This window comes from Pseudomyrmex gracilis, unplaced genomic scaffold (genome assembly GCF_002006095.1).
Source record: "Pseudomyrmex gracilis isolate BER0280 unplaced genomic scaffold, ASM200609v1 scaffold_19, whole genome shotgun sequence".
NCBI classification, from domain to species: Eukaryota; Metazoa; Arthropoda; class Insecta; order Hymenoptera; family Formicidae; genus Pseudomyrmex; species Pseudomyrmex gracilis.
In genome coordinates this window covers 222,635-248,073 of record NW_018020603.1, presented here as the reverse complement: position 1 = coordinate 248,073, position 25,439 = coordinate 222,635, and the positions used below count along the sequence as shown (strand labels likewise).

At 37.5% G+C, this 25,439-nt stretch overlaps 6 protein-coding genes across 11 annotated transcripts; 3 read left to right on the top strand and 3 right to left on the bottom strand.

Annotated features, from left to right (window-relative positions):
- The first annotated feature begins 90 nt into the window (after window positions 1–90).
- LOC109851722 lies at window positions 91–3,818 on the top strand. Of its 5 annotated transcripts, none has more exons than XM_020422066.1 (5): window positions 91–174; window positions 990–1,101; window positions 1,282–1,363; window positions 1,436–1,564; window positions 2,147–3,818. In XM_020422066.1, exons 2-5 carry the CDS (start codon window positions 1,033–1,035, stop codon window positions 2,371–2,373), a joined length of 507 nt encoding a protein of 168 aa, XP_020277655.1. In that variant the 5' UTR covers window positions 91–174; window positions 990–1,032; the 3' UTR covers window positions 2,374–3,818. The 5 variants fall into 5 exon arrangements, with proteins under 5 accessions (XP_020277655.1, XP_020277659.1, XP_020277658.1 ...); XM_020422070.1 differs by lacking the exon at window positions 91–174 and adding an exon at window positions 240–825; XM_020422069.1 differs by lacking the exon at window positions 91–174 and adding an exon at window positions 240–872.
- On the bottom strand, window positions 1,770–9,566 carry LOC109851720 (DNA fragmentation factor subunit alpha-like). Of its 2 annotated transcripts, none has more exons than XM_020422064.1 (4): window positions 9,416–9,566; window positions 4,845–5,519; window positions 4,346–4,652; window positions 1,770–4,253 (listed from the first exon to the last, which is right to left on the bottom strand). In XM_020422064.1, exons 2-4 carry the CDS (start codon window positions 5,020–5,022, stop codon window positions 4,133–4,135), a joined length of 606 nt encoding a protein of 201 aa, XP_020277653.1. In that variant the 5' UTR covers window positions 5,023–5,519; window positions 9,416–9,566; the 3' UTR covers window positions 1,770–4,132. The 2 variants fall into 2 exon arrangements, with proteins under 2 accessions (XP_020277653.1, XP_020277652.1); XM_020422063.1 differs by lacking the exon at window positions 9,416–9,566 and adding an exon at window positions 5,729–5,837.
- LOC109851719 (D-beta-hydroxybutyrate dehydrogenase, mitochondrial) lies at window positions 6,583–9,301 on the top strand. Its single transcript, XM_020422060.1, has 6 exons — window positions 6,583–7,069; window positions 7,584–7,667; window positions 7,747–7,921; window positions 8,009–8,130; window positions 8,200–8,304; window positions 8,416–9,301. Exons 1-6 carry the CDS (start codon window positions 6,854–6,856, stop codon window positions 8,812–8,814), a joined length of 1,101 nt encoding a protein of 366 aa, XP_020277649.1. The 5' UTR covers window positions 6,583–6,853; the 3' UTR covers window positions 8,815–9,301.
- An 86-nt stretch (window positions 9,567–9,652) lies between the features above and the next one.
- LOC109851724 (pollen-specific leucine-rich repeat extensin-like protein 1) lies at window positions 9,653–13,425 on the top strand. Its single transcript, XM_020422071.1, has 12 exons — window positions 9,653–9,833; window positions 9,918–10,107; window positions 10,198–10,244; window positions 10,324–10,404; window positions 10,537–10,743; window positions 10,835–10,919; window positions 11,074–11,196; window positions 11,276–11,448; window positions 11,529–11,630; window positions 11,704–11,892; window positions 11,969–12,467; window positions 12,606–13,425. Exons 2-12 carry the CDS (start codon window positions 10,044–10,046, stop codon window positions 13,406–13,408), a joined length of 2,373 nt encoding a protein of 790 aa, XP_020277660.1. The 5' UTR covers window positions 9,653–9,833; window positions 9,918–10,043; the 3' UTR covers window positions 13,409–13,425.
- On the bottom strand, window positions 13,405–15,420 carry LOC109851721 (malignant T-cell-amplified sequence 1 homolog). Its single transcript, XM_020422065.1, has 6 exons — window positions 14,959–15,420; window positions 14,488–14,640; window positions 14,308–14,408; window positions 14,062–14,195; window positions 13,890–13,957; window positions 13,405–13,793 (listed from the first exon to the last, which is right to left on the bottom strand). Exons 1-6 carry the CDS (start codon window positions 14,967–14,969, stop codon window positions 13,712–13,714), a joined length of 549 nt encoding a protein of 182 aa, XP_020277654.1. The 5' UTR covers window positions 14,970–15,420; the 3' UTR covers window positions 13,405–13,711.
- Window positions 15,421–16,460: 1,040 nt separating this feature from the next.
- On the bottom strand, window positions 16,461–25,439 carry LOC109851669 (E3 ubiquitin-protein ligase UBR2). The gene is made up of 3 exons (XM_020421968.1): window positions 25,003–25,439; window positions 24,197–24,403; window positions 16,461–24,090 (listed from the first exon to the last, which is right to left on the bottom strand). The coding sequence occupies exon 3, from the start codon at window positions 24,055–24,057 to the stop codon at window positions 18,715–18,717; it is 5,343 nt and encodes a 1,780-aa protein (XP_020277557.1). The 5' UTR covers window positions 24,058–24,090; window positions 24,197–24,403; window positions 25,003–25,439; the 3' UTR covers window positions 16,461–18,714.

Below are 25,439 nucleotides of genomic sequence, written 5' to 3'. Positions count from 1 at the left end.
TTACAATTTCACATACGTCACTTTGCTGTCGACATGGGAATCCTCGTTTCCACGCGGATTCCAAGTTTGTGGCAAGCCTGAGATTCTTTAGTGAATTATTAGCGTTAAGCTTTTAAACGCGATTACGGGACGCGACAGCAGACATTGTACTTCGTACCCTCGGACTTTATTGAGGTTGGAATTGGGAGTTTTATTTGTTATATATATATAACTATACGATACATGCATACAATATATGTATATGTACGCGGAATAAATGTACATAAACACATATATACATAAATCTGTACTTCAAAATTCACTGTCAGTACTGAAAATAATTATACATACATATGCATGATATACGTAACGTGAACCATAGATTTTTTCAAAATACCCACAGCAAATTGACAGCAAGCAATTTTGAAACATAAGAGAGAGATTTGTTCTTTTTCCACATCTCAGAATTGAACTCTGCGAAAAGTGTTAAACGATTCTTTTATATATCGGACGTGACGTCACACGGGGCTGTCATTAGCGCGGAAATACAAAAACATACCGGGAAATGTAATCGAATACGATACATTTCTCGTTGTTAACTTTTTTAAACTGAACTGACATGGTGTTATTAAACAAATAAATTACATTGACATTTGACGCGCCGCGTTTGTAAAGAAGCCATTGCACTCCGCGCGCATGTGACTACACGCACAAGTGCGTGATCGTGTTGTTTTATCAACATGACAGGTTAAGCTAACCTTCAAAGTCAGTATTTTTAATTAAGTAATTATTTCGCGGAGCAGATCGCCGCACACACACATTTTTCCGCCGCAGATTTTTGTTCGGGTAAAAACGCGTTGTTGTATATTTAATAAATTTCATCAGAAGTTCCGGTGAGGTCAAAATAAATAAACTACTACAAGTCAATTGTAAAGCTACAGTGAATATTATAACGCAATATCAAATTTTAACTGCATATTTTTTTTTTATTATTGCATCTTCTATTGCAGTGCATGAAAATCCTATGATAAATATTGCGTATTAAAAAAAAAAATGGATTTGAAAGCTGTTGTTGTTTCTGGGGAAGCTCCAGAGTCTGATGATGATGGAAGTATTGTTACTGTATGTGTTATATATATATATATTACGTCTTTATTTATAAAATAGTAATCATTTCTATGTTAAACCTTTCATATACATGCTTGGAACATTTTGTAAAATCATACTTTGCACTTATACAATTTGTATATAATGCAAAAAGAAAGTAGTTTATTATTTATAACATTCTGTATTTGTATACAGGGCTTAGGATTTCCTACCACAAGAACACCATCAACTTACTGTGGTACTATTATCTCAGGTGAAGCACCAGAATCCGATGATGGTAAGTAAGTTTATGCATTGATTTATTTTTATTTTTTAATACATGAAAATATATATGTTTTTTTTCTTTTAGATCTAACAAGTTTGAGTAGTGTTAGTGGGGCGGTAGATGCCATGGCATGCCCTCCATACACAGATCTTAAAATACCAAAATCTAAAAAAAGTTCTATCAAGTATAACAGTTTACTTCACAAAAAATTACGTGAGTAACTTGTGAGTTTGATATAAATAATTTGAAATTTAGTTTGATAATATAATATATACAATTTGAGAAACATCTGCATATAATTTGTTTTTTAATTAATTATGTGCATGTGTGTGTGTGTGTACATGTACATAAAAATTTACATTTTTAGAGAAAGTTTTTTCATTGCTATTATCAACAAAATATTTTTACAAAAAAGTGATAGTTTTTGTCAACATTCTTTTATTAATGTTATAGCAGTACAATGTGCAACTATAGCTAAACAGTATTATATGAGACTGCTGTGTGTAGAATATACATAACTTAATATCTTTCAGTGATTTTTACATATGTTTTGCCTAACTTAATTTCTGCATCTAAAACTCAGTTGCACAAGTGTATAATATTTATCTGATAATATTTATCTGATTTTATGTTGTACAAATAAATTCTTACATATTCATTTCTTATAAAAACAGCCACTTGTGAAACAAACAATAAATTATATTTCAAAATTTGAAAAAAAAAATTGATATACATATAATTGTCCGTTAATATTGAACGTTATTTAAATTGACACATACGTTAAAACTCGAACAGACGAATGCAATGAAACTTTGGACAGAAACATTCTGCAAGTGACCGAGGGCGTAATCGCAACCAACGTGCAAGAATTATCAGCTGTTAATCGACAGTTGCTGAGAAGTGAGCTGGTGTTACAGGAGGCTGTGTGTCAGTTGCGCAATGCGTCTACTCGAGTAAAAGACACCTCCAACGCTCTACGTCAACTCATAGACGACAATTTCCTGCATTCCATTAAAACTTAACTTTTAAAACTTATTAGTGCTTATTAATATCTCTAAGATATACTCGGTAGCGATGAGAGAGTACGTGTATTAGTATATAATGCCATCCTTGTGATATACCGCGCATTAGATGCGAATATTTAAAAAAAAAAAAAAACATCGCACGTTCTCATTATAATCGGGAACGCGTTGTTGAGCATTGATTGATCTTTGTTTGGCAGTACTATTTGATGTGTCTTCTTTTGTATGTTTTTTTTTCTTCTCTAGCATAATTTTACTTTATCTCGAGAAAAGGTATCAATCACGTCAATTCATTATAAACTAATACCTTATGATTAATTTGCGAAACTAAATATATGTGTTGTATCGGATTTTAACGACATTTGATTTAGAAGATAGATAGCAATCAGTCCTATACTGATCCTTACGTTTTTTTTTTTTTTTTTTTTTTTTTCCATTTCAAAATTATGTCGATGATTTAAATGCGATGGTATTATGACTTTCTAATATAAATATGCATAATGCAGTTCACATAGAGGAGTAATCATGTTTTACAGATATACATTATCAAAGAACAGTACGATATTGAAACAGAGCATTTCTGCAGAGAGTAGACATACACTTTCGTTATGTCGGTTTTAGAAAATGTATTGTGTAAATATGTATATTGCGTTACTTCGTACTTTGTAACTTGAGAATTACATAAATGAATATAAATGCGACATTGCTTGTTGGTACACAATTGTAAACTTGGTAATTATTTAGTACCTATACATAGCTTACATGTATGCGTAGTCTTGTCAGAAACACCTGTCCTATTTTCTTTCTTTTCTGCAAGTTTCATCGATTTTCTTTATCAAATGCACAACTTTGCTTGGTATCAAAGGGCTGATATCGATTCTTTTTTTTTTTTTTTGGTTTTTTTTTTGTTTTATCGTCGCTATTACGTCACTAATGTTAGTGTACAATGAATTGGTGATTTGAATGAGGGCTTTTTCGGTTTTTTTTTTCGCTATAAATTCAGTCTTAAATATTCCATCGATCTTCGTTGAACTAAATCTCGGTATATGACGTATCTAAGTACAAAAATTCCACGAACAAAACACGTCCCGCTGCGATTTGATATGGCGACATTGCGACAGAATATCCACTTTAAGATGCTACTTGTGCAGCTTCTCTCTTTGTGTATATCCAGAAGATAAGTTAATAGCTAACTTGCTCATGCATATATATACATGTATATATGCGCAATTTATATATACAATATATATAAATTATATATATTATATATATAATTTCAGTATTAGCAACGTATCTTACGTTATGTAAAGCAATTCCGTACGTTCACTAAAAGGATGTAAAGTATATTGCCAAAGCATAGTTGTGCCACTGAAAATATCATGTTGTGTGTGTACATAGATATATGTTATAGATTAAAAAATTCTACCAAAAAAAAAAAAAAAAAAGAAAAAAACAGAATTGCTACGTCAACTATATATAAGACGGAATCTGTGCATTAATATGCTAAATTGTCGAACAAACCATGTTAGCTACTCTCTCGTGTCATCTCTGTACAGTATACTTGTTTCTGCGAACTTGTTCTCCAGATTCTCCAAGCTAATGCTTGTGTATTCTCAGTTACTCTGTTATTGTTTAAATGAAGATGGGCTCAATTCCAGAACAGGATCAAAGTCTGTTGCAGTTGGCGACCTTTGTAGAATATGCGACGTCGCACTCTATACATATTGGCCAATGTGAGGGCGCCCACCCCCCACATGGCCTACGCTCGCTCCATCTCACCACCACTTGCGTACATTTGAAGAAGAGCCATGGATTCTTGCGCCTGTCGCTTCTCCGCCAGGAATCTACCTGAAGCTTCCTTCAGTTGTTCGAGGAAAAGTCTGAAACGATATCAGAAAACATTTAACTTATAATACTGTTTTTTCAAGATAAAGTTATGCAATAATATACCGTGATTGCTTATCACACTTACCTATCAGGCACTATATCAGCTAAACTATCAGGATCCATGTCGCTGAGTAATTCCAAGTCGTTTCCCCCAAGTAGCGAGATATGCGACGGATCGCCGTGCAATGACGACACCAAAGGCTCAATGGGTGTTCGTCGTCGAATTTTATCAGTTCGTGAACTGCCCTCCACATTGTCCACGTCGTCCACAACGATATAACGAGACGCCTTACTGCTTCCGGCAGCAATCCACTTTTGATCTCCATGCAGTACCATCAAACTCGTATTTCTTTCTAGCGTGGCAAAATATTCTTCATCGTCTACTTCGGTTCCTGTATGTAAAATTAATGTTTACCAACATAAGGAGGCGATTTTATTTACAATAAAGATGTTTGTAAAAGTTGCTAATTAGTTTTTATAACGTACAAATGTTTTTATAATGATGTAATACATAAATTAACAACTACGTATACATGTACATGTATTTCAATGATACTAGATAGTATATGCGAATGTTATCTTACCATCCTGTTCGAGCACGATCGTCAGATCCGCGTCAACAGGCAGGGCCAGACGATTGCGCGCAATATTGGTCAGCTCCTTAAGCGATGAAGCGGTGATGCCCTTTCTTCGTTCTCTGGTATGATCAACTATTTTGTAAGGATTGCCCATTGCTTGCGTGATTCCTTGTGTCTCTGACATATTTTTTCTCACGAGCAATTAGCGAGAGCAGAATGTTAACTTTGCTGGTCGCAAACAATCAACTAAATTGTATCACAATATTCGACGCCCACAAAAGACAATAAAGCACAACCGTCTAAGTCAGAAAGAATTTACTTTCTCGGCGAAAATTGACTGCTAAGGCCTGATTCTCGTTGCACATTAGTTGGTCGGTGCTTCGACGATGTGTCGGAAAGAGTTTTGAATAATTCGCGCGTCCAATAATGACACCAGGTGAAGAGGGAATACGCCCTTGCGCGATAGATAACAAACACTGTTACACAGTGTGAACACGATGTACAGGTGTATTCTTCTTCTTCTTTTTTTTTTTTTTTTTAACGTCGATTGATAAATCTATCCCGTCGATGATGTGGTAGGCGTAACGCTGTGGTGGTCCTCTCTGGATAACAAAATGTTCGCTCGGAAGAAACAGGAGCGAGTATGAAAGGGGGCAGTACTCGGGGTAGCGTTGGTTCGACCTGATTAAATGAGAACTTGAGTTGAAAACGGGTTATTTATGTGTAGCGTTCACAGCAATTCACACAGATAAAAAGATCAGTGGAAGGCGGTGGCAATTGTGCGGCGCGACAGATACAGAAAGAGAGAGAGAGAGAAAAAGAGAGAGAAAGAAAGAAAATAAGTGTATGTATGTGTATATGTGTGTGATGTCTCGAGTGACTGAACTGACCGTATGTCAACCCAACACTGGGTCAACGGTGCAACTACCCCTTCTATTTATACCCCTTGTAGACTCTCCCGCAGGTATATGCGCGCAAGAGACACCCCGACTCAGTATCCACCCTACCGACTTACTCTTACGTGTCTATCTATCCAACTCCCTACCGCGGCAACACAGAAATCAATAATCCACCCCACTCCGCGCGCACAAATGATTGCACATTTTTTTTTTTTTTTTTTTTTTTTATTAACTTTGCGAGCCGAGAAATTTACAAAAATACATGTGCATTGTCAATGGAGAAGATGACCTCCGGATGTACGCGCACATAAAAACAGCGGAGATAATTCGCGGCACGTGCCCCTATTGATCTCTTTGTCTGAACTTGAGAGCAAAAATATGACTCTGCAATATTTAGTTACTAAATTGCATAAAGCTGAATTAATAAAACTGACCTAGACACAAAATTGAACCAAATCAACGTGTTTTATTACATTTGAACGTTTTATAAAATTAGATTGTTTTCTATTTATTATTGAAATAATTAAATTAAAAGTTTACGATAACGATGAAAAAACATACAAAACAATCATATATCATTTATTTATTATTTATTATGTAATACATATGTATATTACACAATATTTTAAAAATATACAAATTGTAACTTTTTGTAAACACAAAAATATATAAATATATAAAAATGTTTTCTCTGTTTATTATCTTGCGTGTGTTATAATTTTATTACATAACATGTACAATAAACATTTATGTATATATTGTATAATATATATATATTCACTATACACATTTATTATATTATAATCTATTCTGTAGGAAATATCTGTATGCAATAAGTTAAATTTAAATTGTTATTGGTATTAATAAATGTTATACATAAATATAAGGAATATATCACAATTATAGAAATGTATAAATTTTTCTGAAACATCGCAATTTGCCAGGATCTTTTAACTTAGAACACAGCACTGTAGTTAAATTTAGATCAAATGACACTGGACACTGTTTTAAGTTTAAAGTTAGCTCAGACATAGCCCAGTTAGGGCTCTTAGGTGAAACGCGGAATCTATTCGGATGATTTGGCTAAGATTTTGATTATAAAATTTGGATAAAAGAATGCCATCATCGAGTGGAAATAAAGATCCCGACGACAGCCAAACATGGGAGTTAGCAGAGAGATGTCTGCTACCCATAGCATTCTCACATGCGATTGCAGTCATCCTGGCAACGATATTGAACATTTTTGGGATTTCACAAACATCTAGCTTTATGCTCTTCCTATTACTATTGGTCATATCTGTAGGATCTACGTTATTCTATCACAATCTGAAGGTAAAATTTACATTGTTACTTTTTCTCAAATTATATACAACAGAAAATTCATTTTCCTTTTTCTCTTTTTTCTCAATTACAGTTTTCTATTTCGTAATAATATTAAAAAAAAAAAAAAACCAATTTATACAGTCGAACAAACAAGATTTTATACCACCATTCTCTGACCTATAAATTAAATTTATATCTTGAATTCCTTTGACAAAATCATATCTTCCTGAACCTTTTATAATGTCAAACACTCGCGGATATTTGAAAAGTTCAAACGCCCTTTGTGATTGAGTTTTTATATATTTTCGCATCAGGCCTGATCAAGACCTTTGAACTTTTTTCACACGATTAGTGCATAATGCATCTATCATGTTTATACTTTTTTCACACCTTTTTACAAAAGGCTTTGAGACTTTTATTTCTTGTTGAGTGGCTTTGAAGGATTGCAAAGTTCCGCTATCGGATCATAATTCAATAAGAAACATTGTGTTTTCAAGCATGCATAATCATTTTGATGCAACAGGTTACTGCAGCAGGAAAAGCAGTGCTAATCACAGGTTGCGATTCCCGAGTTGGATATGCTCTGGCTAAACAACTGGATGATCTGGTAATGCAAGAAACGCGTGGAATATGTTAGAATTGAATAATTTAAAAAACAATATGTGCAGCTTCTTTTTTTTTTTCAGGGTTTTACCGTATTTGCTGGGTTCACCAATAAAGCTGAGAACGAAGAGATTATGCAGAAATTGAAAGACGACGCATCCGGAAGATTGCACGTGCTACAGTTAGATGTTACAAGCGAACGTGACATACACTCGTGCTTTCTATATGTGAACGAAAATCTACCCGATGGAGCTCCGGGTTTATATCGTTCTATCTTTTAAAGCGTCATGTTATAAATCTGTTTTGTAACGGATTATCTCTACGTCATTACTATGTTATTTTCAGGACTATGGGCACTCGTGCATGCCGCCGCTTGGGTGACGCTCGGAGAATGCGAGTGGGTGCCCCCATCTGTCCTTAAACGAAGTATAGACATCAACTTTGTCGGCCTGGCGCGTTTGACTCAGGTATTTCAAGCGTTATACAAATGTCAGAAGATAAGAAACTTCATGACGTAATACGCAACTATCCGATAGGTTTTTCTACCTTTGGTCAGGAGGTCAAAGGGTCGAATTGTTCTTGTGAGCAGCCTTCTGGCACGGATACCGAGTCCCGTTCGAGGCATTTACTGCGCGCTTAAGGTAAACCTTCCATACTGATTACATTGCAGCTAATATATCTGTCTATGAAACTGGAAGTATTAATAAAGAAGCTTGAGCGGATCAATACAGAAGATTATAAATATGTCTTAGGCTGCTGTAGAAGCCTGGGGATCTTGCCTGAGACTAGAGATGCGAAGATGGGGAGTAGACGTCGTGATCGTTGAAACCGGCGAATATGTGTCCGGTAACGCGTGGCTGAAAAATAATGCCGCCTTGTTGGAACAAGCAAGAGACATGTGGACTCAATTGGATCCACAGACTCGCAAGGAATATGGTCAACAACTGTTTCAGGCGGAAATGTTGGCCCTGGAAAAATATACACAGGGACCAGAAGCAGATCTGACTGCTGTTACAAGAACTTTGACGGACTCTGTAGTAAAAACTTTTCCAATGCGACGATATACACCTGTATCGCGCAGTGAAAGAATGCAAGCATTATGCAACCATTACCTGCCAAAACCAATCTATGACATATTATATACAAATTAAATTCCTCATGAGTAAACCATACAAATACGTCATCACAATATTCATCACAACACAAATTTGAAAAACAGTACAGAGTTTTTGAACATATTAATGACATTATATTAAATTAGAAATCTTACATTAAGCAGAAAAGAGAACTTTTTTTTTTAGCAAATTAAATAAGGATCAAAAACACTGTACCTATGTAACAGTGAAGAAACATATATCTCACTGTACAAATTTAATAAAATTATTCTATCAAGAATGATATATTTTATAAAACTTCAAATTTTTGTAGAATTTTAACAATATTGCTGTATGATCTGGATGCATACACAATTTGCTTATCTGATAACCTCTTAATATTTCTGAGAGACATGTTACCAATATTGCCGATCTTTGTTATTGCATTTAGAAAAAATAGAATCCAGTTTATAAAGAAAGTGCCAAACATCTTATGACATAGCACTTTGAATAACCATAGCTTCTCAATATTATTGACTTTTCCTTAAAATCTTTAAATGTAATATTTAATTAGAAATAAATAAATATATATNATATATATATATATATATATATATATATAAAACCACATATTATATAAATGTATACATATACCTACATATATGCAAAATAACAACGATATGTCAAAGCTCGTTGTCAGAAATATCCAGCTCAGAAATTTCGCATACTCGTTTCAACATCGACCAATCGCGATCGACGGAAGAAGCCGGCTCGTGCCAATCAAATGTCTATTATCATTGGTCGACACGCGTCACATTTCCTGGCCGCCATCTTAGTTCCACTACACTGACCAATAAACAGTTGAGTCAACGGGCAAGCAAGAACCCTATATACGTATGTAGTATGCATGCATTACTGTGCTGCATACATACATATGTTTACTTGAGTATTTTGGTGATTTTCAGAATAAATGTCAAAATATTTGTATTTTCACTGAATTATTCGATAGTTGTAGCTGGACTTGTGATTCTTTTGACATTATTTTCAATATTGTACAATGAAACTCGAACATCGACGTATGTGTAATTTTTTGCGACGCCCATCGGTCGTTCGAGCTCGTTGTGAAGTAGGTTTTGTTGCATCGTGTTTCATCTTTTCAGGTTAAACACAACAAAAATTTTCTGAAATCAGCAGAGACATCAAAGCAGAGACGTGATCGGTATCGAGATTTAGTTGCTAACCTCGCTATATTCTTAATAAAACGACTCATCCGAACATAATACAAAATGGCTTTGCCAACTAATTACAAACAAGTTGCAATGGCTACTTCAAATATTGTAGCGTCGAACCGTAAGTACATTTTTTATTTATTTTTTACTCTACGTGATACAATGTAACTTTATAGAGATAAACTTGACACTTATTTTATAATTGCTACAGAACGTATAAGAGCTTCTGGTGGGAGTTCAAGTAGTTCAACAAATAGTGTGAGTGAACATTTATTATTGTAAGATTGTGTTTTAATTGCTATTTATAACTCTAATGATGTGTTTTCTTAATTTTTAGAAAGATACACAGAATCCATTTATACAAACTCCCCATAGCCATCCAGGTTTTACACCTCAGAAAGTTGGGAAAAATACTAATGTATGTGCATTTATAAAAGATAGAATTATGTTAAATATATTATTTGTTTAATCGTACAGTATTCTATATATAATTTATCTTGTCAAAAAGTTTTATTTCACTTACACTAGATGTTTTTTTTTTTTTTATTAGGCTGACTCTCGTATGCCAAAACCACCTAAACCACCAGAGAAGCCTCTTATGCCATATATGAGATATAGCAGAAAAGTATGGGATCAGGTAAAAGCTCAGAATCCAGAATTAAAGTTATGGGAGATAGGAAAGATCATTGGGCAAATGTGGAGAGATTTGCCAGAAGAAGATAAGACGGAGTTTATTGAGGAATATGAGGCTGAGAAGGTATACATATATGAGTCTTCCTATATACATTTTTTTATTTGAATTTGTTAACTCATACATGTGTGTATTTATTTCTTTTTACTTGATACAGGTGGAATATGAAAAAAGTTTAAAAACCTATCACAATTCACCTGCATATTTAGCTTACATAGCAGCCAAGAATCGAGGAAAATCTGGTAAATATAAATAATTTATAATAAATGGATAATTTCAAGATTTATGATAAAAAGTGAGGGTAAAAGTATTTTATATTATAAATGTAATGTTATGTTATATGATGTAATGTAAAATATAATTTTTATATTAATATTTTTTTATTGTGTCATGCAGCATTATGTGCAGCACAACAAAACAATGATGATCGAGAAAGTCATGAACGTTCATCCGGCAGCAGTAAGAGTCAAGCCGCTCAAGACAGAAGAATTGATATTTTACCAGCTGAAGATGATGATGGTAATATGAATAATAGTAAATATTACAAATAACGTTTTTTTACATGTTATATATATATAATTTCTGTTTAATTTTACAGATCAAGATGATGGATATTCTGTGAAACATGTAGCATATTCGCGTTACACGAGAAACCATCGACTGATTAATGAAATCTTTAGCGACACCGTTGTTCCAGATGTACGTTCTGTAGTTACAACTCAAAGAATGCAGGTTTTACGCCGTCAAGTACAATCTTTAACGATGCATCAGGTATGTGATAAACGCGTGTAATTGTTTTGTGTTTTTCGTGTTTCATCATAAACTAAATTGTACTCTTGTATATTTTACAGAAAAAGCTTGAAGCAGAATTGCAACAAATTGAGGAAAAATTCGAAGCAAAGAAACGCAAATTCATAGAAACTAGCGAAATATTCCAAGAAGAATTAAAGAAGGTACAATAAAAACTCTTTAAATCTGAATTTGAATAGAATGTTGTAGAATCTGTATAATTGTTTTCTCTTGCAGCACTGTAAACCAGCAGTTGATGAGGAGACATTTAACAAAATGGTGGAACGGCAATACGAAGCTCTCAGACGAGAAAGATTAAAAGGAATAGAGGAGAATCGTTCGGACGGACCAGCGTCTAGCGAATCTACTCCGAATTCCACTCCAACCCCAACTCCTGCATCGCTTAATGACGAAACTCAACCTGATGTAATAATAATGAATAGCATTTATATAAATATTATACACCGATATCTTTTAAAAGAATTATTCAATTTTTATTTAGGTTTCTGACAACGACTCGATCGAGAAAAAATCTGGTGGTACTGATAAATCCAATGTTGAAATGAACAAGAAGATGTCGCCTCCGTATAACGAGAGCAAACCAGAGCCACCATCAGCTATACACGCAAACATCAATCAGCAACAGCATCCTCCTGGAATGTACTGCAACAACATGGTGAATCCGATTCAACAACATCCGCATCAGCAACAGACGCAAACATCTCAACATCCTCCACCTACGCCGCCGCAGCATCAACCTTCGCAACCACCTCAGCAATCACCGCATCAGCCACCTCCGCCGGCGCAGCAGCATCAACTGCCGCCTCCTCAACAGCATCAGCCACCGCCACCGCAGCATCAGGCGCCACCACAACCGCCGTCTCAACAGCAGCAGCAGCAGCAGCAGCAGCAACAACAACAACAACAACAACAACAACAACAGCAGCAGCAGCAGCAGCAGCAGCAGCAACAACAACAACANCAACAACAACAACAACAACAACAACAACAGCAGCAGCAGCAGCAGCAGCAGCAGCAACAACAACAACAACAACAACAACAGCAGCAGCAACAACAACAACAACAACAACAACAACAACAACAGTTATCGTCACAGCCACAACAACAATCACCAATGGCAACACAGGTACTACCGCCGCAACAACAACAACCAACTACGACATCCGCCGCTGCGGCTGCAGTCGCAGCAGTAGTCGCGAGCGCAAATGCGACCGCGAATTCTACACCGCCGCCGCCACCACCGCCGTCAAGTGGTATGCCACTCGTATCCGCATCGGTGCTGCCGATTCAACAGCATAATCCTCATCAGCAAGGAATGTTACCGAATCATTCGATGCCGCCGCATCAGGCAGCGACAGCACAAGGACCTTCTTCGGGTGCGCCGCAAGTATTACCACCACAGGGACCAGTAACAAATCCGCATACACCGCAGATGATGCCACCTAATCAAGCGTATGGTCAGCAATATCAGTCCGCGCCTGGTCCGCAGCAGCCTCAGAACGTGCCACTTGCTCCACGACCGCCACATCCCACTTACAGTTATTCTCAGCAACAACCGTATCATCAACCTTATCAGTATGCTCATCCGTACTATCATCAGCCGTATTCTCAGTATCCGCCTCATCCAATGGGTCGTCCTCATGGTCACGGTCCTCACAGTCCTCACAGTCCTCATTATCATCCTCAATCACCCCATACAGTCCCTCCTGAGAGTAGCAACGCCAATGCTAATGTTCCTAGCGGTTCAGCGGCAGCGGCAGCAGCAGCAGCAGCTGCCGCTGCTGCTGCTGCTTCTGCAGCGGCTCCTGAAGCTAACAATCCTGCTTCCTACTCTTCACCCGCAGGACATTGCGAGAACGAACGCTCCGGTCCTACAGAGAATCAAGAGGGTCAAGTAGACGCTAAGTCGGGACCAGCTTAAGTTTCATCTGATGATTTATTAAGTAGCATATTTTACACACGCGTGTATTTTGAGACTATCTCTGTTTACTCTTACATTATATCATCAAATATACTTTCAAAGTAATCTTTCATTAAATACACAATAAAAATTCAATACGCAATAGTAATCCTTAATTATATTATGGCCTGCAACACTACGGACACGCGTGTTTGTTACGTTTCACATAATAACAATAATTGGACCTTTGTTGCGTTGCGAGGTAAAATGAGAATGTTGTATGCAGAAAGATTTTCTCATTCTATCTTCTTTTAATCGTCAATATTATTTTACCGGTTTCATTTGCCAAAGTCCATCATTTAAATAGTGGCAGTTTTCTATTCCTACTCCTTTGTTCACTTTTAAACTGCAAAATTGGAAAATTTTAATTATTATAATGCATATACGTTAAAAGAAGTATATGTGATTACAAGTGAACATCAAGAAAATCATTTCGACTTACATGTCTTCCGTCGACAAAGTTGTTATGCCAATGGCTAATGCATGTTGCTTGCCTTCTGCCATAACAGCCTACACATATCTCTTTTGAGTTAAAGTTTAAATATATCTTGACCAAATCAAACTGCATAGTAAATCATACTATCAATATCTGAAAGATTCACATTAAAGGATACAACGACTTTTCCCTTCTCAACTGTCATCATTCTAGCACCTTTTGACGTCAAACCAGGACACATTATATTTGCACCACTAAGAACAAACCTAATCGCACCCTTGTCAACTTGTTGCATTGGTAAAAAGAATGGATCTGAAAACATTTGGGAATTTTTAACATCACAAAAAGAAATGTCTCGGTTATCATGAAATTTTTTCCATTTTGGTTTTCCATTTAATAAACTAATACAACAAACAAGACTCACATTTGTGTAATAATCTCAAAGTGGGCATCCATGGACCTTCACGTTGACGGAAGAATAACAAATCTCCTGCTGCATTTACTATGATCTCTATGTGATCATGGCTGATAAAAAAAAAAAGTAATGTTTGAAAATACAACTGTATTGTTGTCACTAGACAAATTTTGCACAGATAAAACTTACCACTTTACAATGCGAAAGGCATCTTTCTTTGGTATAATATTATCTATATGATTCTCTAGATGAGGATACAGCTCCAGAAGTTTTGAACGAATTCCTTTTTGAACAGACGATTTCAATTGTTGAATTCCAGAAATACTGTCTCTCTCATCAAACCTAGGGAAAGTGTTGGTAATGAAAGAACACATTGTTTTTTCTTTAATAAAAACGTGAATAATTTAATGGAAACAAGTATTTTATTTATGAATACATATATCACACACGCACTATCATGTTTTGTTATAAAATTTTAATTTTTTTTCTAAATCTGTGTTGAAACTTTATTATTGAAACGTGTTATTCTTGTCTCGCATTCTTAAGAGATGCTGAAAGTTCTTTTCTTTTAGCATAAACCATATATTTCAATTGTCTAATAAATATTGTTCTCTATATTAGAAATAGGTTAAATTATATGTCAATATGTAACACACATACTTTTTGAACATTTTCTTGTTTTTCTTTCTTCACTTTCGCCAAATTTCAAACGACGCATTCAATTACTTTATCACCTAAGTCAGATAATCATAACGTAATTTTGCAACAGACACCTCTCCGAAAGCTTTAACGTGAGAGCTGATGAGATCTGGCGAGAGCAACAATTCAAAATCCAGTGAGGTTAAGCGGAAACGCAGAGAGAAAATTGAGAGCGGCCAGGACGATATGAAAAACTGTAATATCTTTTCCCTGTAAGCCAGCGCTACGTCCACATGGTGCACATTGACAACTACGTGGCCATGTCCACGATCGACTTGTCGGTGCGTATGTCCAAACGTGGTTCTATTCCGTACTATGTATGTCCACTATGTGGGTTTTTCTGTGCTACGTGCACGAGTCCAAAGATTTGTTTTATTTCCCTGAATATTATTTTGACTTTTAGATGCCAATGTGCACCACCTGTGGACATAGCGGCTTGCAGAGCGGAAAAGCTATTAGTTTTTCGTATGGCCCTGGCCGCTCTCAGTTTTCTCTCTGGCGTGACATATCGGAATGTAGCCATGAATTATGAAAGATATATGTATATGTATACATATACAGAGAGCAAATCTAATAATTTTAATTAAAAATGAATGAAACGAATTTTAAAACCTAATTGCATGGTTGGTATACAATGTTGTATATTTATATAATATAAAGTTTATATATGGATAAAAGTTTATATATGGTAATACACAAAGAACATTTCTTTTTAATCTTCTATATTTGATATTTTTAATAAAACATGATCTTTTACTTTCTATTAAACTTTTAATTTATTAAGGAAATAATGTGTGTGTGTGTGTGTTGAGCACAGCGTATCAAATTTCCTAAAAACAATATTTGTTAAAAAACTAAACTTTTTACTCCAAATTAACTAAAAAAAGAAAAACTGAAATTAATCTAATATTATTTATATACAAAAAACCACCTGTTATACTAGATTTTAAAAATACATACACATAATCATTTATATCTTCTCATAATCAAAAATTAATTTCGATGTTTTGTTGTACTTTATTAGAAATTGATTGATTGAAAAAAAAAAAAATAAAAATAAAAATAATAAAAATTTATTCAAATTAATTTCTCTTCTCGCGTATATTTTAAATTGCGCAATCATCAAGTAACACTTCTCAAGATTAATTTTTTTTTTTGGATAGTTTATACTATTAGAGAAAAAAATGATCATTTCATTTTTGTATGATATATATCTCTAAATATATAGAAGGAATTAATTATTTATACATGTGAGACACTTTTCCCTTCTTATTCCTAACAAATACGATATGCAAATCGTATAACGTATAAGTATTATATAAGTACATAAGTATATAAAAGTATATATACTTCATATACTCTTCTCAAGTACTTAAAACGCTCTAATTAATAAAATTATATATCTCATAAGCAATTACAGCGGCACAAACTCTTATGCGTATTGCTAAAAACTGGACAAGGTATACACATTGTGTGACTTTATTCAAACAATCCAAATATTCGATCAAAACGTAATAAATGTTACGCTCGCGCGCGCATCTTTTGCGTGTTACACACAGCAATCTCTCTCTCTCTCTCTCTCTTTCTCTCTTTTCCTTGCTCCCTTTTCCAAATACTTCACACAATAACTTGGTTAATCTATCTTTTCATAAAATATAAATACGTTTCTCTCGATGATGTGATAAGAAGATAAAGATCCACAGCGCGCTGACAAACTATAAATGTATTCCATCAGAGTCGTCTTCTTATGGCTGATCATGATATACACAAATGACAGATTACACAGTTCTTGATAAATTCATCAATAGGTATAATCAGGTATAATAGATCTTGATAAATCAATCAGGTGTAATCGTTACAGGTTCTTGATAAATTCATCAATAGCTATTTACAAATTTATTCTTTCTTCACTGTTTCACGGACGCATGAATCATCAACTGAATGATGAAGGTTTATATACGAAAACATATTTTAAAAAAAACTATTTCATAACTTTTTCGTTTGCAAAACTGTCGCGTGACAAAAATCAAATATTGTCGTTCTGAAATCATACAGGACGTTTTATTCGAAGAGACTAACAACAAAAGAGAAAACAAACGTCACGCATTAATTCAATTTTAATTGTTATATTAAAAATCTTTTTCTTCAGCAAACATAAATTTTACAAATAATCAAAATAAAAACTCTGTTAATTTTCATTTAAGAGAGAAATAAAGTATTTGAGAGCTATGTGCGCTAAGTGTACATGCAAAATATTTGATCTTCAAAGTGTACACATTAATACACACATTAATTAATTTTAATTCGAAAACTTACTTATTGGATACTTAATAAAATTAATACTTTCCTCACAAAATTGCATTGAAAAATGTTCAATTGGTTCAACACTCGTAGCAGTTTGTTTTTTTGCGATATCTCGCGAATTTTACCCGTTGTCGCGTAAAGTTCTGCCCCCGAAACTACCGGCGGGATAGCGTTAATTAAAATTATTTCGAATTAATATGTGTATTAATTTGTGTGTAATTACGTAATTATTTGTGTTAAAAAAAAAAAAAAACATTTCTTGCACGTACATTTATGACACATATTACTTTCAAAGATTTTATTTCTTTCACAAAGTTTACAATAGTCTATCACGCGCGATTGTTGACGTTTTTTCGAAGCGTTGCGTTTTTTCGAAGTCTTTTCTCTCTGTGAGAGAGAATCGCAAAAATCAAAACGCACATTTAAATGGCATTACAGTTTGTTTTTGACATTTACAATCAAGTTTTATGGCAGCGAAAACAACTTTCATCGGGATATATATCTCTCAAGCTAACACCCCAATCAGAGATAAAAGAGCTGAATGAAAAAAGCGAGACTTGTCCACCTAGAACAACTGGCGATTGTTCACACGCTTTTATATTCATAACAATGCATCGCTCAGCAAATTCGCGAGCTTATCATCGTGTGCGCTGCATTCTACTTGCTTTTCCATGAGAGAAAACCAAATAACAAAGCAAATAAATGTCTCTCGTGGAAAAGTGAATAAATTTTTAAACGAGATTTCACACAGCGACAAATGATATAAAGCTTGATTATTCGCTTGTTGTTCCAAGTTTTCAAAAGTAATCTGAAAATCCATTATTCACTTGTACAATTATTATTGTAGAAAATTCCCCGAGTCGTTGCAAAGTACTGTAAATAATACGTAACAATCGGTCGAGCGTTGAGTTTAATCGCGGATCCGATCCAGTTTAAAAACAACAAAATATACCGAGACGCAACAATTCTTGTTAATAAATATAAACAAATTTGTAAATTTTTTTTTTTTTTTTAGTTTACAATTACACAACAGATAACAGACTTCCGTTAACTCTGAAATCTAAGAATCTAATCTAAAAAAAAAAATATATATAAATTTGATGTGAACTGTGAAACCAACTAAAACGGCGTTTATAATTTAGCGAGAGAGAAGAGAAGTGATGAAACAACGTCCAAAATTTTTGTTATTTTTTGGTGAAGCTCAATTCTCTTAGAATAAATAAATTAACTTCATCGATCTCTTGTTGCAGCGGATCGAATCACATGGACGATTAACGATCACAATCACCTAAGCTGCTACATTTGTTGTTTATGGCTAAGCGTAAAAGTCTCTCTCCTTTTTATCATAACTTTTTTTTTTTTTTTTTTTTTTTTTTNTTATTTTCTTCTTTAGAGCTAAATGACGGGTTAGAGTTATAAATGTTGCCACTGAATCGGCATGAGATTGTTCGAAGTTTGTTCGACAGCGCGAGCCACAGACTCTTGAATTCCGTGGCTCAACCATATGTGGTGTAACTGCTTGTATTTCTCGTGGCACAAGTGCAACGGATTGCCGCGTCGAAGACCCTGATCCGTTTCGCCGTATTCGTCGAGATACGGCGAGCAGAGAAAAGATCCGCGATTCTGACTGCGCAGAAATAGGATCTCGCATTCACGCACTCGCAAAAACACACCGACGCCGTAACCGCACTTGCTCGCATGATACGTGCACGCGCCTACCGACAATTTGTTCAGTTCCTTTTGGCAGCAGTAGCTCTGCGAGCACAACATTTCGCCACAAACCAGGCACATAGTTGGGTTGCGCGGATCTTCTCTGCGATCGCTGTTCGGGCACGTGAACTGAGACACCGAATTAATGAGATCGCTGTAGTCGTCGGGTAGATCCACTAATTTCTTGACCTTCAATGAGTCCATGAAGATTGTTTTCGGAACCAAGTAGCCGTTTAGATACTGCTTAACAGTTGGTTGTTCTCTCCATTTTTTGAACAGTTTTATGGTAACATCCAAATTCGAATAGATTAGAGATTTACAGGTAGAAGGTAGTCCTAGATACAAACAGAGATTCTCGTACGTGTCACCATGCACCTGCGTAAGCTCCTCCCGCGGCGGCACATCGGACACATAATGAAAATAAATAGCACAACAACGAAGAAACGGCCGACAAGCGAGTTCCACCTGTCGCCACACGTTTTTGCTTTTCTCTTTGTCGAGGCGCATACCCAGAATATGATACAGAGCGAAGTCTGGATCGGCTTCATCGGTATCCGTCTCCTCGTGTCTATCTACTTCCATAACGTTAACCACGTCAGTCGTGAACAATATCTTCGCTATGTGAGACAGAAACACAAGTTTCAGCACGTGCGAGTCGAACACGTCACCGGTGATGACGGGCGGACTTCCGTTCTCTTCTTGAGCTTTCGTCTGAAAGATGCTCGGTAACGAGTTGATGAGCGACACTAGAAAACCGAACGGATCAATGTCGAAAATACTGTGTCCACTTTCTCCTTCATCAGCAACTATTGACAGCAATGTCATCGCGTAAATGGTGATCTGCTCGCGGTCCGCCCAGGAGTTCGTGCGATTCGAAAAACTCGCTCCTAAAAGAGCCGACAGACGCACCAGATTTTCCAAACAATCATTTTGCCGTGAAGACATTGCGCCCAATAACGGTTTCTCCATATCGCGTAGCAGAAACTCGATCGCATGAATGGTGTAAGCTGTTGACTTCCACGCTAATAAAGGCATTTTTGGATCGCTGTCTATATTGAAACCTTTTGTCTGCACAAAAGCCACATACATGTGGATCATATTCTCCATTGTATGCGCGAGTTGTGGCGCGGATCTCGAGTACTGTGTCTCGAACGCATCCCATGCTTCCTCGATCTCATCGCGGAGAACAATCATAGGATTGACGATCTTACCGTCTCCCATTTTCAAACCGATTCTCTGTCTGGGCTTGCATTCTATCGTGAGTTCCATAACTCTTATCCATTGGTCAAAACTGATATCCGGTTTTCGCTCGGGAGGTGACTGAATCATTCCCAAAGGTGGTACGACCACAAGAACGGTATTACTAAGACATTCGCACAACGGGCAAAGGTACTCGTGATTCTCTACGTCAAAACTCGCCGGGTGTCTCGATCGGTAGGGTCGACGGTTTTCTTTCGCCAGCACGTTGTCAAAATACTCCTGCCAACAATCCGAGTGCATTACATGGCCGCATGTACTAGTATGCGGCGACGCACCGAGCTTGGCGGATAAGAACAGTGCATCCGGTTCCACGTAATCGGATTGCAATTGACACAGCACGGTGGACTGCTGTACGAATGCAGCCATTACCATCGCAGGACTGGATTCCGTTACAGTCTGATCTTCTTGACACAGAATGCAAGTATACGTCTTTAGCTCGCACGACCTGCTGGTTTGACTGGCACCGAGGGCAACTGGCGCGCCTTCTTCCTGTAATGTGGATTCAGTCAGATCCATGGCGGATCCACGATCGTTGGCTTTGTTGCTGTCTAGCATCGCTTCCTCGAACAGATTGGCATTCTTCTTCATGAAGTGATATTGCATAGCAGCCATCTGCGCCATAATCTTGGCGCGTTTCTGCGCTGCCATCTTCGTTCGCCATTCTTTATCCGTCTCCTTGCTAGTGTGTGTACTGGAGGTATCGCCGTCGCTCGTTTGCTCGCAATGAGGAGACATTGGACTGTCTTTCTCAGCGGTTGAGCTAGTAATTTCACGATATTTCGTTAAGATCCACGTAAGCAAATCCTTATGAGCATCAACGCGCGGACAGTTGGACAGATCCTCGAGTAATTTATATATGTTCCACTTAGCCGCCCGTTCGGGAAACGCGAAGAAAGGATAATGACCTGATTCGTGTTCGTGGAGCGCGTAACCGATCAGATAAAGCGTCATATGCAACTGCGACTCGGAGAAGCTTTTGCTATTGGGCTTCATCGCGCGTAGTAATACAGTTTGCATGATGTTGAGCATAACGTCGCACTGCAGCAGATTCACGATCAAGCTAAATGACTCGGTCAGCTTAGGCAGCTTCGGCGGTGGACAACACTCCAATTCACTTTGAGCCTTTCTGCGCTTCCGTTGGGCCTCTTCGGATTTGTTGTGCTCCTCCTTTGTGTAGTGATAGAAGAATACATTGTGCTGCGCATACAATTCCGGTTTCAGCTCGTACACACCTTTTCCCGACGACGTGTTTGTCGGTTTCTTGAAATCTGCCACTTCATGTATCACCACCCTTTCCATAGCGTCGCTATGATGAACGACATTCTCCGGTAATGTTCTGGTCAGTTCCGAGTGCGAAAGCGGCTTAACGCACAACTGTTGTATGATCTCGTTCTTTAGACAATCATCTGCAGTAACCTCACCGACACCGGGAACGTATCGTTCGCCGATAATTGTAATAAGCAAGCACAGGAACTCCTCGACTAGACTAATTGTCTGTCGGATACAGTCCTCCTCCGAACTCTTCTGAGTCTTTACCTCGAAGTCCGGTTGTGCCCAATTCAAAAGATTGAACTTGTTCATGACGTGAATTAAAAATTCATTGCTCTCGATCAGAACTGCGCCAACCTGCAGTAAAACAATGTCACGGTCCTGCATCTCGTTGCGACATTTGACATTGTGATAGAAGTAGAGCTGATTGAGCAAAGAATAACCATTTCTTCGCCACATGCCTGAATGCACCTGCGAGATCATAACTTGAGCCATCAGCACAGGTTCAATGATCTGTTCGGGCGTCGGTCTTGCTTGAATATTCATTTCAGGCGATTGATAGAATAAGTTGTGTTTTTCCAAGTGCAAAAACAAACCGGCCAAGAATCGCGAGAGCGGCAAATGTATAGACACCGGTTCGGTTGCTACATCGTATTGTAGGCACGTCGCACTGTGATTTGCTAACTCGCAAACTATACTTGGTGCTGGCGTATTGCCCAGTTGTTCGTGTAACTTTCTTAGTACAAGCGTGAAGGCCTTGAGCAGAACCAGTCTATCGGAGCCGCACCATTCCAAAGCCAGAGTGATTACGGGCGAAAGTCTGATGTGCACATTGAACGCGGACTCCCATTCCGGTTCGTATTCCATATGTTGCCCGACTTGTCGGATTACGGCATCCATGGACTGCATGCTGCAGAGAAATGTCATTAACAATGAAAGTCCTTGCAAAAAGCCACGTCGCAAATCGTCTGTCCATTCGTCCGGTTTTGCGCTCAACAAGTATCGCAGATCGAAGAGTATGTACAGAGCTCGTTTGAAAGACTGATTCGGTGTGTTTCTCTCGAACTCCAATTTCCCAGCAGGGTTACAGCGCCGAGAAGTCTCGGAAATAAAAGTGTTGAACAGAATAAACAGCACATTATAATGCGAGATGAGCAAATGTGCTAAAGTCGGCACGGTAAACAGCTGAACAGAAAGTGAGACAATCGAATATGCGTGATCGTGATCATCTTTAATAAAATCTTTCATGACGGAACCATAATTGTTTGTGAACACGATCGCGAGTGCCTTTTTGCTCTCGTATTCTGTTAGCATTCCAGCTATAAACAACCGATGCCACGCAGTTCTGGCACATTTCCACAACTGCGAATCTCTGATAAGAATTCCTTCGACGATCGATGTGTCGGGTAATTTCGTATTGAGCGCGATATTGCTAAATAGCATACGAAAACCCTCAAAACAGCTTATGAACTGTTTTAACCACTCAATCAAGGCCAGTGCGAACGTTTGATGAGCGACTATATGAGTGTGAAGAACGAGCACCTTGAGCGGTCGATTGTTTCCTCTGTTTGTGGACTTCTCGATGTCGGCGCGTAGTTCATTGCAGTCTCGGAACATCGAGCACTTGACTACTGCTCTGCCCTCACGGTCCACGCTGGTTACATATTCTACGGCCTCTCGATGTGAACACTTAAGAATGCGGACGAGCATGCCTATCACCTGATCGAAAGTATGGTGTTCATCATTGAAGAGCACGGTGCAGTAACTGTCGAAGACATTCAACTGATCGTGCGTGAGCGAATCAAAAGTTGTGTCTTGAAGAGAGAGATTTGTAGGTAATGCGACTGTATACCTCATGGTCAACAGTTCGTAACAGTATTCTAACACCGCTTCGAAAACCACGACCGCTCGCTCCGCAATATCACCAGGTAATTTATTGCCGCGCAAGTCCTTTGACTGTGTTCCCGCCAGATGTATCTTGCAGAACGGCTCGGTTTTCCAGGCCTCTGTGTCGCCGCAGTCGCAACATCCGCCGCCAGTCGATGTACCCATCTTGTATCTGTGATTCCGATGCGCGGACTGTTTGAAGCAATCGACACACAATACACACGTCGAGTCGACGCCACATTCTCTACAGCTGTAGGTCGGTTCGCCAATCTTAAACATTTTGCCACACATAGATGGCGGATTCTCCATCTTTCTAAGTTCTTTCAAAACTATCTGTGGATCTCCGCCGCAAATAAATTCGTCCATAGGCTGCAGCAGCATTCTATACACTATCTCTTCGTTAATAGTCCATTGTAGACAGTTGCTATTAGGTTCTGGACTGAATAGTTTTGGCACCCAAATTCGCCAGTATTCTCTGAAACTGAGGCTTGTCAACACACCCTTGTCCATCTTTTCCTTCAATACATCCACAAAAAGTATATTTGTATTGGGAAATATAGGCTGCATCAAGACCGGATCGTCTTGCATAGCCTGAGGCTGCTGCTGGCTTTCTGCACTTTCGTTACTCATCTTGTCTTATTTAAGCCACCTGTACAACATGTACTAAAACACACAAAAAAAAAAAAAAAAGAAAAAGAAAAAAACAATAACTCACAAGAATAAGATTAATTTCGATTTATAACGGAGATACACGCATTTGTATACTAACCAACAGGATATACACGATAAAAGTGATCACAAATATTTGGTAGGCAAATGTACATTTTTTTTACTAGGATGTCTTTGCTCCAACTTGTTTAGTACGCCATAAAAATTATTAAAATATCCACCGTATCCTTTGTGTCAGAAGTTCCATGAATTTAAATAAATATCACAAAGTGTTTCACACATGTGGTATCATCACTTGGCTCGCAATCTGAAAATAGCCAAAATACATTTAAGTCCAATACATACACCTATAAATTCCGTCACAAGAAAATTCGCCCGAATTTAACACATATCTACATACATATACATATACATATATATATACATACATGCATACACACACGCACACACACGGGATACACATATATATATATATATACGACATATGCGCATATATGTATGTACGACATAAACACACGAGAGTCAAGAAACTAAAATTAAAAACGCAGCAATTCCGAACACGTCATCTTCTATCCCCGTCAGACTACCGATTGAGATTGAGATCGAGATCGAAATTTTACCACTTAGAACAAAGTTCATTAAACTTGAGATTTATTGTTTTTTTTTTTAATTCCAATTGGTTAAATTTAAACCATCCAATCTGAATCCGTAATCCGATACGTGCTTTACGAAAACAACTGCGTTGTTCTTTCACGCACACCTACGTATATGCATATGTGTAATGGACATATCTCACAGATATTAGTCAATGAGGTGTGTTACGGCACACCGCGGAAATGATTGGCGGAACATTTCGAGCAGAATTATTTTTAACACACCCGTCCTCCTCTCGAGAACGATACTCACTGTTGTCAAAACGAACGGGTCAAGGTTAATAAAAGGTGCTCTTCGGCTCAGAGAGACGGTCACACGACTCTTTGTTCTCTTGCGAAATTCTCACACGACTGTTTAGGCAGAGAGACTGTGTGTGGCGCGTTGTAAGCGCGACTTGTGCAAATCCTCCTTTACCTCGTTCCGCAACGGCCGTCGCGGTGTCGTTCGGTGAAGTTCACGCGACACACGGCGCACTACGTTAATCGCACGACTGTTGACATTACGCAGCTGGCAAAACGATAAGCGATGATTTTCACACAGCTGGTCCTCCTGTATGTACATATGCGGTGATACACAAAATGGCTTGCGAACCTCTACGAGCCAGGATTATGCGAATACACGAGAGAGGGCTGTTACCCGATCGGGAAGTGCATCGCTCGATAAAGTTCCGAATTACGCGAGAGAGAGAG